This window comes from Juglans regia, chromosome 12 (assembly GCF_001411555.2).
Source record: "Juglans regia cultivar Chandler chromosome 12, Walnut 2.0, whole genome shotgun sequence".
NCBI lineage: Eukaryota > Viridiplantae > Streptophyta > Magnoliopsida > Fagales > Juglandaceae > Juglans > Juglans regia.
The window spans coordinates 23,716,877-23,729,453 of record NC_049912.1 but is presented as its reverse complement, the minus strand read 5'-3'; the positions used below and the strand labels follow the sequence as shown (position 1 = coordinate 23,729,453).

Here is a 12,577-nt window from a genome sequence, read left to right as displayed (position 1 = left end):
TCATATAATATATTAAATCTACTTTACAACAAAAATAAATTTACAATCTAATGTTATATAGCTACATCAAACTATATCAATTTATAAATTTACTTTTTATGAGATTTTTTTGTTGCTACATATTTCACATATTAGTTTATCAAATTATGGATAATATTTTCTAGTCCAACTATTATTTCTAATTTTACTTTTTTTTTTAAAAAAAAAAAAATAGTTGATTCTTAATTTATTTTCTAGTTTGTAAAAACATATTATATATGTCTACATACACATGCAAATTAATGTTAATAGATGAGATTCGATCTTAAACTTATTTTAGAAGCCGATTATGCATTTGTGATACGTACGTGTCGTCATTTGATTAATGTTGATTTGAGAATTAATTCCGACGTGGCGCGCTGCCAGTTTTCCACCCATAAAGAAAATGTTTTGTTGCGAATGTGAAGGCCGGAAAGTCAATATATATAGGCAGAAAGAGTATGCATGGCTGCCCAACTGCATGACTTGGGTCTTACCTCAATTCCTCTCATTCATAAACCTTGACGTCCTAAAGTTGCTTCTTGGTCCAAAATAAATGGAATATTTTACTTGGTCCAAATTATTAACGTATACGTCATGTTCAATTGACTAATATGCCCACGAAAAATGGGTCTGCTTTCACAATTCAGATCACATGCAAGATCCCGCCACATATAACATGCTAGACACGGTTATTAACAGTCTATAAATAGCATCCAATCCATGAGCCTTCTGCAACATCCATCCCTACACCTTAATTGCTTGATTTCACCATTTAGTAGTACTCATGGCTGCTAAAAGATCTCCCCTCTTCTCCTTGATCACTCTCGGCCTGATCCTCCTTGCCCTCATTCCTCTCCTTTCTCATGCAACAACTCCACCTCACTCTTCTGACCAAAAAACATCACCCTTTGGATTTCTCAAGCATCTTCAGGGATGCCACAAGGGTGAGAAGCTCCAAGGTATCCATGACCTCAAAAGGTATCTTGAAAACTTTGGTTATTATCACAAAACCAAAATCAACACCGATGCCAATGATGATGATTTTGATGAACTCTTAGAATCTGCCGTCAAAACATACCAGCAAAATTATCATCTAAAGGCCACTGGGACTTTGGATGCTGAAACGGTATCAAAGATGATGATGCCTCGTTGTGGCGTAGCAGATATCATCAATGGTACAAACTCGATGCAATCGGGCAAGAAGAAGCATCACCATCGCAAGGGCTCATTCCATACCGTCTCCCATTATAGTTTCATGTCTCCAAGTGCTCCAAAGTGGCCATCCTCAAAGTATCATCTCACGTACGGGTTTCTCCCAGGAACCCCAACTGAAGCCATGAGTCCTGTAGCACAAGCATTCCGAACATGGGCAGGAAACACCCACTTCACCTTCTCACAGGCTCAAGCCCTGTCAAACGCAGATATCACTATTGGTTTTGGAAGAAGGGATCATGGAGATAGGTTTCCTTTCGATGGAACTGGTGGAACCCTTGCTCATGCATTTGCGCCAACAAATGGAAGATTCCATTATGATGCAGATGAGCCCTGGAGTGTGGGTGCTACTCCGGGTGCATATGACTTGGAGACAGTTGCTTTGCATGAAATTGGGCACCTTCTTGGACTCGGGCATAGCTCAGTTCAAGGAGCAATCATGGAACCCAGTATCTCTCAAGGAGTGACTAAAGGCTTGCATGCAGATGATATTGCAGGAATCAAAGCCTTATATAATGTTTGAGAAATGTCTAAGAATTTAATGGGAGTAGATTATTATAGACTAAAGCATTTGTTGCTTGTAAAATAAACCGTGGCGATGATCGAAGTAGGCAATATTGTTTTGGCAAGAAGAGGGATATAGTTTAATAAATTAGCTGTTAAGATTTATGTCTTAAAGCATTAGATTGAATTTTCACTTTATTAATAAAGTCGAATTTAGATAATCGTGAATATCTTGTTAATTTGGGCAATTATAACTCCTGAGATGAATTGATGTGCTCAGTTATAACGTATGCTAATAATTAGGTGCATTTTATTTTCTTACTTGCATGATGGTTTAGATGAAAATTAATGAGTTGGCATGGTTGAGGACAATTGTCAAATTTTCATGGATCTTGCCTCATGAGTACGCCTTGTTATAGATTTTCGGGTGATAGAAAGGCTACTAAATGCTCATTTTCCATAAAAATAAAAAATCAGAGCACCAGTACCTTTGAGGTTAAGGATGCCTTTGAGCCTGTGATGATCAACTCCCTTTTGATATCCCAAAAACTTGTGAACTAAAAAGGGTGATGTTTTTTTTTTTTTTTAGTTGTGTGAGGATTGAGATCATGAGGCCGCCGAGGACGAGACTTTAAGGAGAAATGGGAAATTAGATGCTAGAAATATTCTGAAATGCCTAGAATTTAAGGAGATGCAAGGAAACAAAATAATTAAACTGGAAAACTAATAATGAGAAACACAAAATAATAAGTTAATAACAAATCTAAAAGGAAAAAAAAAAGGATTAAAAGAAATTGTAGCATAAGATTTTTAACAGTGCACTAATATTTTTCCGTCTCCTCCTTGATCAGTCTCCTCTTCCTTGGCCTCACTGATCCCCTTCCTTCTCATGCAAGAACTCCACTTGACTCGGATGACCAAATTAAAAATCATCGATGGGCCGGACAATGTGGCGTGTAATTCGAAAGTTGATGTCGGCCCGTTTGAATAATTTCCCAGCCTTTATGAAATAAAGCCTTTGAATGTGACGCACTACTAATCTATTACTATATATAAAAGCAGAATTATATAATTTGAACGTGACATTTATCAAGGAAGAATAAAATTTTATTATCTGCCAATTCACACGTAATGGAAGATTTAAACTAATGAAAGCTGATATGCCAAGATTGCTGCCACTATTGCTGCAAGTTATCACAATTGATTAAGTAATGAGCAGTTTATCATGATCATGTTTTCCCTGTTCTTCCAGTTTCATATATCGCTCATGCAGTTTCATATATCACTCATGCGGCCCAAAGAGAAGGAGATAAATGTGAAAGATTTCCCTTGGCCCCAAAGAGATGGAAATAAATGGGAAAGATTTAAAAAATTTTCTAATTGAATTTTTGCTCTTATAAGCAATCTCAAGAAATGTAAAAAAATTAGAACCATTCTCATAGCATTCCTAAATTATTTTATTAGAATTTTTCTCATTTATCTGCTCCTCTTTGGGGACAATTAGAGGAACATCCTGGGCCTTTTTTTGTTTTACTATTACAATGTCTTTTTTTTAGATAATACAATAAATTTTTTAAATCATAAAACCTTTAATCTTTTGTGTGAAAAAATTTACCGGAGTAATCAAATAAAATCGCAAATAGCGATAAATAGTTACATGAATGAAATTCACCATATGGTAGATTTCCATTACGTCTTGCCAAGAAATGCTTATGTATGAGATAGGGTTGTGCAGAAAAGGCGTCAACCCGCACCATCCGTACCAACCGACCCGACCCGATCGATAAAAGCGGGTTGAACTAACTTGCAGGTCAAACCCGTTAATTGTCAGTTTTGATCTGACTAACTCCCCAAATCTCAAACCCTAGCTGCCATCCCTCCCCTTCTCCCTGTCATTGTCGTCAACTCCGTTCATCATCATTGTCGACTCCATTTGTCTTCCCCGTCGACTCCAACAAGCAACAAGCACAGCCTCAAACAGGGAGAAAATAAGGAAAATCACATGGCCATTCTGACTCAAATAATACAATCACATTCACTTCCCCACGACCCAATAACGTAGCCCTCGTCCACTAAGCAACCAGAAATTCATCACAAGCTGGTTGATTAATCTACAAAGCTCAACTTAGCTAAAACATTTTGGTAGCTCGAAGAAAAACATCACGCGACCCAACTCATCCCCATTGAGGAGAATTTTGCGTTGCAAAGCTTCTGTGGTGAACTCATCCAGTATATCTTCCACGTCGTAGGCCAAGTCTCTGAGATCATCAAGCCAAGCTTTCACTGCCGTTTCAATGAGCTGCTTCTCCTCTGCATCACCAAGGATCTTTCGAATTGTTGTCATGGTTTTACCCCATTTTGCCAGTTGTTGTCGAAGTCCTTGGCAAGCAAATTTCAACAATTTGGGAGACGCCAATCGGTCAAGGAATGGGGTCGATTTATGTTTTTGGGTAGCAGTCTTAGTAGCCGATGATTATCATGTGACCCAACCAAAAAACATCACGCGACCCAACTCATTCGGGAAATGTAGAAAGAAGCAGCTCTCCCACCGCCATTGAAAGAAATTAATCGAGAAAATATGTAAAAAATAGTGAAACAAAATCTGAATGTTCTTCTCGATGGGGATGAGTTGGGAGGAATGAATGTTTAGGGCTTGGAAAAGAAATGGGGAGATCAGTTTTGCCTTTATATTCTCAAATGGCAGACGGGTTGACCCGACTAAAGTCGGGTCGGTTCTTTTCTTGTTGGTCTGGACTCGGGTCGGGTCAGGTCCCAAAAACTGTGCGGGTTGGACGGTGTGCATGCCTAATATGAGATCTATTGGAGGCTTTTTAAGCATTGTGAAAGAACTATCTAATGGCCTAAAAGAATAATTTTTCTTAAAGAATTCACATTTAAGAAACTCTTTTTTTTTCAAGTGTTATTTATTATCTAATTTTGTTTTGAATTTGTTGAAATATTTGTTGAGGAATGAATGTTTAGTCTTGACAACAAACAAAGCAAGGAATAAAAAAATGCAAAAGAAGTTATGATTCGAAGAATACTTATAATGCAAGAAATTACATTGAGAATGCTAGATGAGTTGAATTTCAAGAGGAAGGAGAAAAGCCTGCAAGTGCTTGATTTTTTTATTCCGATGATTTGATAGGTTCTTTTTCATTAAAAAAAAAAAGTTTTACAATTTAAAATATTTATTGCATTCTCTATAAAAATTCAAAATTATATTGTTCTAGCAAAACAGAAAAAGCCGAAGATTTCTCTTGTCCCCAAAGAGAAGGAGATAAATGAGAAATATTTGAATAAAATAATAAAGGAACGTTATAATGGTGGTTCTAATTTAAATACATTTACTAGGATTGATTACAAGAATAAAGGATCGGTTTCAAATAAATTCTTTCATAATCTGTATTAATAAAATTACAATGTACAATTTTAAATGCTCTAAAGGGAATGGGTCCAAGAAAGTAAAAGATTTGTAAGCATCCGTTTAGAGCACTTAGTTAATTTGATTGTTTAATTGTTAGTTGAAGGTGTGAAAGAATTTTTCTAATTGAGTTTTTGCTCTTATAAGCATTCTTGAGAAATATAAATAAATTAGAACCATCCTCATAGCGTTCCTCCATTATTTTATTAAAATCTTCCTCATTTATCTGCTCCTCTTTAGAAATTCACTACATGGTAGCTTTCCATTGTGTCTTGGCAAAAAATGCTTATGTATGAGGTTTATTAGAGACTTTTTAAGCATTGTAAAAGAATAATTTTTGTTAAGAACTCACATTTGGGCCAAAATTTAGGTTCATTGGTCCTAATTAAAACAATTCCTAGCTATTGTTGGTGCCCCAAAAACAGAAACCAGTTCTATACCCAATCTTTCTTTGTCTAGGTTGTACTTACAAGTAGAGATCAATAATGAAATAATTTGAGTGTTGAAAGGGAGGCAGGCCCAAAGATATCCATGACCTCCATTGAAGGTAGGAGTGGTAATATATGATACGATTTGTTAATTCAACACGAACACGACATGATAATCATGGATTTGGGTTTAATTTTAATAAGTTCGGGTCAAAACAGATTGATCCGTTAAGACACGATTGTTTAATGGGTTGATAACGGGTCAATACATTATGACCCATTAAGAAAGTTCAAGTTATAATTATATCCTTATACTTAATGTAAAATTGTTAAGATTTTAATTTCGATATTTTTATTATTTGGATTGTAATTTTAAATTTGTAGTTAGTTTTTTTTATTTTTTTAGATATTGTGATTTTAACATTTGTATAAAATTATACTAAACTTAATAAGGTCATGAAACGGGTTAATTTTGAGTCTGTTCAACTCATTTACATAAATGGGTTGAAATGGGTCGGGTCATGTTAACTTATTTCGTAATATTCACTAACGGGTTAACACAACACAACCCATTATGTTAATGGATCGTGTTAGGCAGGTTTGGGGGTGGGATGAGACACAAAATTCTCATCTCATCTCATCATTACACATTTTTCAAATCTTCATTAAAAATATATTAAACAATTCAACTTTTTTAAATCTCAATTCACATTTTTTAAATCTCAAAATAATAATAATATTAAAACATAATATTTTAAACTCTCAAACAAAACACAAATTCTCATATCACTCCTCAAATCTGTCCAGAGTTTGAGATTTTGACACGATAAGTTTAATGGATCTTGTATGGGTTGATCCATATAATATAATATAAATGCTTTGACACGACATGAACACGACTCGTCAACACGATTTGACACCCAAAATCGAAGGTGATGCTCTGCTAATTGTTAAAAGAAAATAATTAGCATTTAATATTTCTATTATTCACGACCAGACTAATATTAATCACGACCAGACTAATATTATATCCTAATTAAACATAATACATACTGTTGAGTTTTGTCCCTCAAGACTAATCGATTGGGAACTTATCATAAAAAAATAAAAAAGTTTAAAAGTAATCATTCAATAGGAAGGGCTTGTTTTAATACTAAAAATATCTCATAATATTTATGAATAGTAATAAAATAATAATAAATAGTCTATAAATAACAATAAAATAGTTTATCAATATCTTAAAATAATTATATTCCCAAACAAGCCCTAAAAATTAAAACATAAGTGAAGCTATCACTACATGTGGGCAATTCTCAGATGCATACAGCATGTGGCATGTAATTCCACTTCCAAAGTACAGTTCGAAAGTTGACGATGAAGTCCCGAATTCTTAATAAAGCATATGAATAATCTCATGCACTAACTACTAATTAATTAATTTATATATATATATATATATATATATATATTGCATCCTCGATCTAATATAAGCCTCCTCGATCGTCATTCTAAATTCTTTGGATTTTTGTTGTCCTAATTCCTTCTATATATCTCCAGTATACCTACATGAATAAGTTGCATTTCGCATGTGATTAATTAAATGTTATAACAGTTTTTGTGATCATTTGACTTCTGAAGAGGGAAACAAATCTTAATTAGAAGCCATGAGTACTACTAATTAAGATAATTGAAATGAAGCAATTAATTAAGCTGCTGATCAATGTTGCAAATTAAAATTAGGCTGTTGCATTGTTGCATTTTCAGATTTCTCGATGGATTGAATATATATATATATATAAGAGTCGTGCATGCTAACACCACCGACAAATTCTATCGAGAAGGTTAAATGCTTTTAATTTTTTTTTTCATATATTTTTTTATATCTTTAAATATTTTTTTTAAAAAAATCAAGAGTATCATTAAAAAAAATTTACTTAATCACTAAATAAAAAAAATAAAGTATGGTAGAGACTTTCGGGACCTAATCTCGGTGAGTTTAACATTATTTTTTCTTAAGCAAATTAATCGGTCCTTGCAAGTTTTTTTTTTTTTTTTTATCAATATCGGTCCTTGCAAGTTGCAAGTACCTAACTAGCACGATGCGGTACTTTGCCCCTTTTTTCCTTGGGCGCGCAATATAATAGACCGGCACTAATCAATGAATTATAAGTCAACGCAAATACTTATAAACTCGGAAGATTAGGATACGTTGTTTTCAATTCTAATTTCTAGCTAATATATATAGAAATTCTATATGAAAATCTTACACCTCACACTTCTACCTGATCAACATGGGATTTATTATTTTTAATTGTTTTATCTTAATGCTTATAAGTACTATAAATATAAAAAAAATTTCATAAAAATAAATTCACAAACTTACATAATTTCATATAATATATATATATATATATATATATATATATATATATACAACTACATCAAACTATATCAGTTTATGAATTTATTTTTTATGAGATTTTTTTGTTGCTACATATTTCTCATATTAGTTTATCAAATTATTGATAATATTTTCTAGTCCAACTATTATTTCTAATTTTACTTTTTTTTTAAAAAAAAAAAAAATAGTTGATTCTTAATTTATTTTCTAGTTTGTAAAAACATATTATATATGTCTACATACACATGCAAATTAATGTTAATAGATGAGATTCGATCTTAAACTTATTTTAGAAGCCGATTATGCATTTGTGATACGTACGTGTCGTCATTTGATTAATGTTGATTTGAGAATTAATTCCGACGTGGCGCGCTGCCAGTTTTCCACCCATAAAGAAAATGTTTTGTTGCGAATGTGAAGGCCGGAAAGTCAATATATATAGGCAGAAAGAGTATGCATGGCTGCCCAACTGCATGACTTGGGTCTTACCTCAATTCCTCTCATTCATAAACCTTGACGTCCTAAAGTTGCTTCTTGGTCCAAAATAAATGGAATATTTTACTTGGTCCAAATTATTAACGTATACGTCATGTTCAATTGACTAATATGCCCACGAAAAATGGGTCTGCTTTCACAATTCAGATCACATGCAAGATCCCGCCACATATAACATGCTAGACACGGTTATTAACAGTCTATAAATAGCATCCAATCCATGAGCCTTCTGCAACATCCATCCCTACACCTTAATTGCTTGATTTCACCATTTAGTAGTACTCATGGCTGCTAAAAGATCTCCCCTCTTCTCCTTGATCACTCTCGGCCTGATCCTCCTTGCCCTCATTCCTCTCCTTTCTCATGCAACAACTCCACCTCACTCTTCTGACCAAAAAACATCACCCTTTGGATTTCTCAAGCATCTTCAGGGATGCCACAAGGGTGAGAAGCTCCAAGGTATCCATGACCTCAAAAGGTATCTTGAAAACTTTGGTTATTATCACAAAACCAAAATCAACACCGATGCCAATGATGATGATTTTGATGAACTCTTAGAATCTGCCGTCAAAACATACCAGCAAAATTATCATCTAAAGGCCACTGGGACTTTGGATGCTGAAACGGTATCAAAGATGATGATGCCTCGTTGTGGCGTAGCAGATATCATCAATGGTACAAACTCGATGCAATCGGGCAAGAAGAAGCATCACCATCGCAAGGGCTCATTCCATACCGTCTCCCATTATAGTTTCATGTCTCCAAGTGCTCCAAAGTGGCCATCCTCAAAGTATCATCTCACGTACGGGTTTCTCCCAGGAACCCCAACTGAAGCCATGAGTCCTGTAGCACAAGCATTCCGAACATGGGCAGGAAACACCCACTTCACCTTCTCACAGGCTCAAGCCCTGTCAAACGCAGATATCACTATTGGTTTTGGAAGAAGGGATCATGGAGATAGGTTTCCTTTCGATGGAACTGGTGGAACCCTTGCTCATGCATTTGCGCCAACAAATGGAAGATTCCATTATGATGCAGATGAGCCCTGGAGTGTGGGTGCTACTCCGGGTGCATATGACTTGGAGACAGTTGCTTTGCATGAAATTGGGCACCTTCTTGGACTCGGGCATAGCTCAGTTCAAGGAGCAATCATGGAACCCAGTATCTCTCAAGGAGTGACTAAAGGCTTGCATGCAGATGATATTGCAGGAATCAAAGCCTTATATAATGTTTGAGAAATGTCTAAGAATTTAATGGGAGTAGATTATTATAGACTAAAGCATTTGTTGCTTGTAAAATAAACCGTGGCGATGATCGAAGTAGGCAATATTGTTTTGGCAAGAAGAGGGATATAGTTTAATAAATTAGCTGTTAAGATTTATGTCTTAAAGCATTAGATTGAATTTTCACTTTATTAATAAAGTCGAATTTAGATAATCGTGAATATCTTGTTAATTTGGGCAATTATAACTCCTGAGATGAATTGATGTGCTCAGTTATAACGTATGCTAATAATTAGGTGCATTTTATTTTCTTACTTGCATGATGGTTTAGATGAAAATTAATGAGTTGGCATGGTTGAGGACAATTGTCAAATTTTCATGGATCTTGCCTCATGAGTACGCCTTGTTATAGATTTTCGGGTGATAGAAAGGCTACTAAATGCTCATTTTCCATAAAAATAAAAAATCAGAGCACCAGTACCTTTGAGGTTAAGGATGCCTTTGAGCCTGTGATGATCAACTCCCTTTTGATATCCCAAAAACTTGTGAACTAAAAAGGGTGATGTTTTTTTTTTTTTTTAGTTGTGTGAGGATTGAGATCATGAGGCCGCCGAGGACGAGACTTTAAGGAGAAATGGGAAATTAGATGCTAGAAATATTCTGAAATGCCTAGAATTTAAGGAGATGCAAGGAAACAAAATAATTAAACTGGAAAACTAATAATGAGAAACACAAAATAATAAGTTAATAACAAATCTAAAAGGAAAAAAAAAGGATTAAAAGAAATTGTAGCATAAGATTTTTAACAGTGCACTAATATTTTTCCGTCTCCTCCTTGATCAGTCTCCTCTTCCTTGGCCTCACTGATCCCCTTCCTTCTCATGCAAGAACTCCACTTGACTCGGATGACCAAATTAAAAATCATCGATGGGCCGGACAATGTGGCGTGTAATTCGAAAGTTGATGTCGGCCCGTTTGAATAATTTCCCAGCCTTTATGAAATAAAGCCTTTGAATGTGACGCACTACTAATCTATTACTATAGATAAAAGCGGAATCATATAATTCCGACATGACATTTTATCTAAAAAAGTAGGCATTCTATCCATTAAATTTGAAGTATTATGTTTATGAAGGCTAAACATTTTAAAAACAATATTTCATTTTGAACTATTGTAACTTTTTATAAGTTTCATTTATTTTTTTTATATATAAAGATATAAATCGATTCAAGATTCCACTTAAAAGCACTAATTTAACATTTATTTTGTTTTGTATTTTAAGTGGAGTCATATGACTCTAATGTGACATTCTACCCATAAAAGTAAAATATTAGTCTCATTTTCCTTAAATTACCTAATTGAAACAAAATATGAATCTAAACCATAAATTATTCATATTTAAATCTAAACCAACATCTTAATTACCCATTTAAAATATTAGTCCCATTTTCCATAAATTACCTAATTGAAATAATATGAATCTAAACCATAAATTTGCCTAATTTAAATCTAAGCTAACTACTTAATTACATAATATTAATTCTAAACCCAAATATAATATTAGTCTCATTTTCCATAAATTACCTAATTGAAATAAAATATGAATCTAAATCATAAATTATTCATATTTAAATCTAAACCAACTACTTAATTACCTATTAATTCCAAACCCAAATAAAATATTAGTCTCATTTTCCTACTAACTATAATCTGACTCAATTGTATGCTAAATCACATACAAATCGTGATGGTGTTTGGACTAGTCCTGAAACATAAACAAATTATGTAAGTTTAAATTTTTTATTTGTATTGTCTAATAATATTTTTGTTATTTATACTATCTCTAATCTTTTTTGTATAGGATAAGATGGTATCACTTAAAAAAACTGTTGCGGCTCCATCTGATGAATCATCTGTTAACGATGTTCAGATCTTTTCTCAAGTTCTTGGACCACGTTCTGGATATTTAAGGAACTTAGTACATTGTGTGAAGTCTTTCTTAATATCATCATCATCTCCTCAAGTCAAATCGAATAACAACTCTCGAAAATTAGAGGAAGCAATTCTCAAGATAGAACATTTGAGGTTTACGCAGAGAGAGTTGCAGACTCAATTAGATCATACAGTGGATTTAGAGGTGAGATTAGAACAAAACATGCAGAAGAAGATGGAGATTCAATCCCAAAAAATGCCCGAATAATGGCAATTAATGATATCCCAAAATACTATGCCACCACAATCCTAGAACTTATTTTCTTTACTTGTCTTTTTATTATTTAGACTTACAAATGTGATGTTTTAATTACAATATTTAATATTAGTTTCATATTTTGAATTAAGAATTATGTATCATGAGTACCGTTCGAACGTAAAATACCCAAATCGAATGATAAATTGAAATTTATTAACCTTTGAATGCATTTTAACTTTAGTTTGAACTAGCAACCAAAACCATTCGAATGACTTGAGAACAATCAATTCTGATCGAATATATAAATTTTTCATTCGAATTGACTGCACGTTTGAACATTCGAATAAATAATATTTTTTCGAACACATTTGTCATTATTTGAATTTACCATATATCGTTCGAACACGAACATTGAACCACCTATTTGAAGAGATGTTTTCAATTCGAACGTATATGAATCGTGTTCGATCAGATTAATTTTGTTCAAATATAAATGTATCTGTTCGAACAGAAATAAACTATTCGAACACTTTGTCCATTCGAACATGATCAAATAAATTCAGTCGTTTGAATCAAATTTCGATAGGGTTCGAACATATGCGTTTGTGACACATGTTGGCATCTAATTAATCTTGATTTGAGAATTAATTTCAACGTGGCAGCTAGTTTTCTATCCC

General features: G+C 33.6%; 2 protein-coding genes across 2 annotated transcripts; both read left to right on the top strand.

Moving 5' to 3' along the window:
* Positions 1 to 728: 728 nt before the first annotated feature.
* LOC118343950 (metalloendoproteinase 3-MMP-like) lies at positions 729 to 2,010 on the top strand. The gene has a single exon (XM_035683337.1). The coding sequence runs from the start codon at positions 806 to 808 to the stop codon at positions 1,754 to 1,756; it is 951 nt and encodes a 316-aa protein (XP_035539230.1). The 5' UTR covers positions 729 to 805; the 3' UTR covers positions 1,757 to 2,010.
* Positions 2,011 to 8,692: 6,682 nt separating this feature from the next.
* LOC118343949 (metalloendoproteinase 3-MMP-like) lies at positions 8,693 to 9,974 on the top strand. The gene has a single exon (XM_035683336.1). It carries the CDS (start codon positions 8,770 to 8,772, stop codon positions 9,718 to 9,720), a length of 951 nt encoding a protein of 316 aa, XP_035539229.1. The 5' UTR covers positions 8,693 to 8,769; the 3' UTR covers positions 9,721 to 9,974.
* The last annotated feature ends 2,603 nt before the right edge of the window (positions 9,975 to 12,577 follow it).

What these genes read in the sequence shown, in the direction of transcription:
- LOC118343950 (XM_035683337.1), top strand. Translation starts at nt 806, where the DNA reads ATGGCTGCTAAAAGATCTCCCCTCTTCTCCTTGATCACTCTCGGCCTG.
- LOC118343949 (XM_035683336.1), top strand. Translation starts at nt 8,770, where the DNA reads ATGGCTGCTAAAAGATCTCCCCTCTTCTCCTTGATCACTCTCGGCCTG.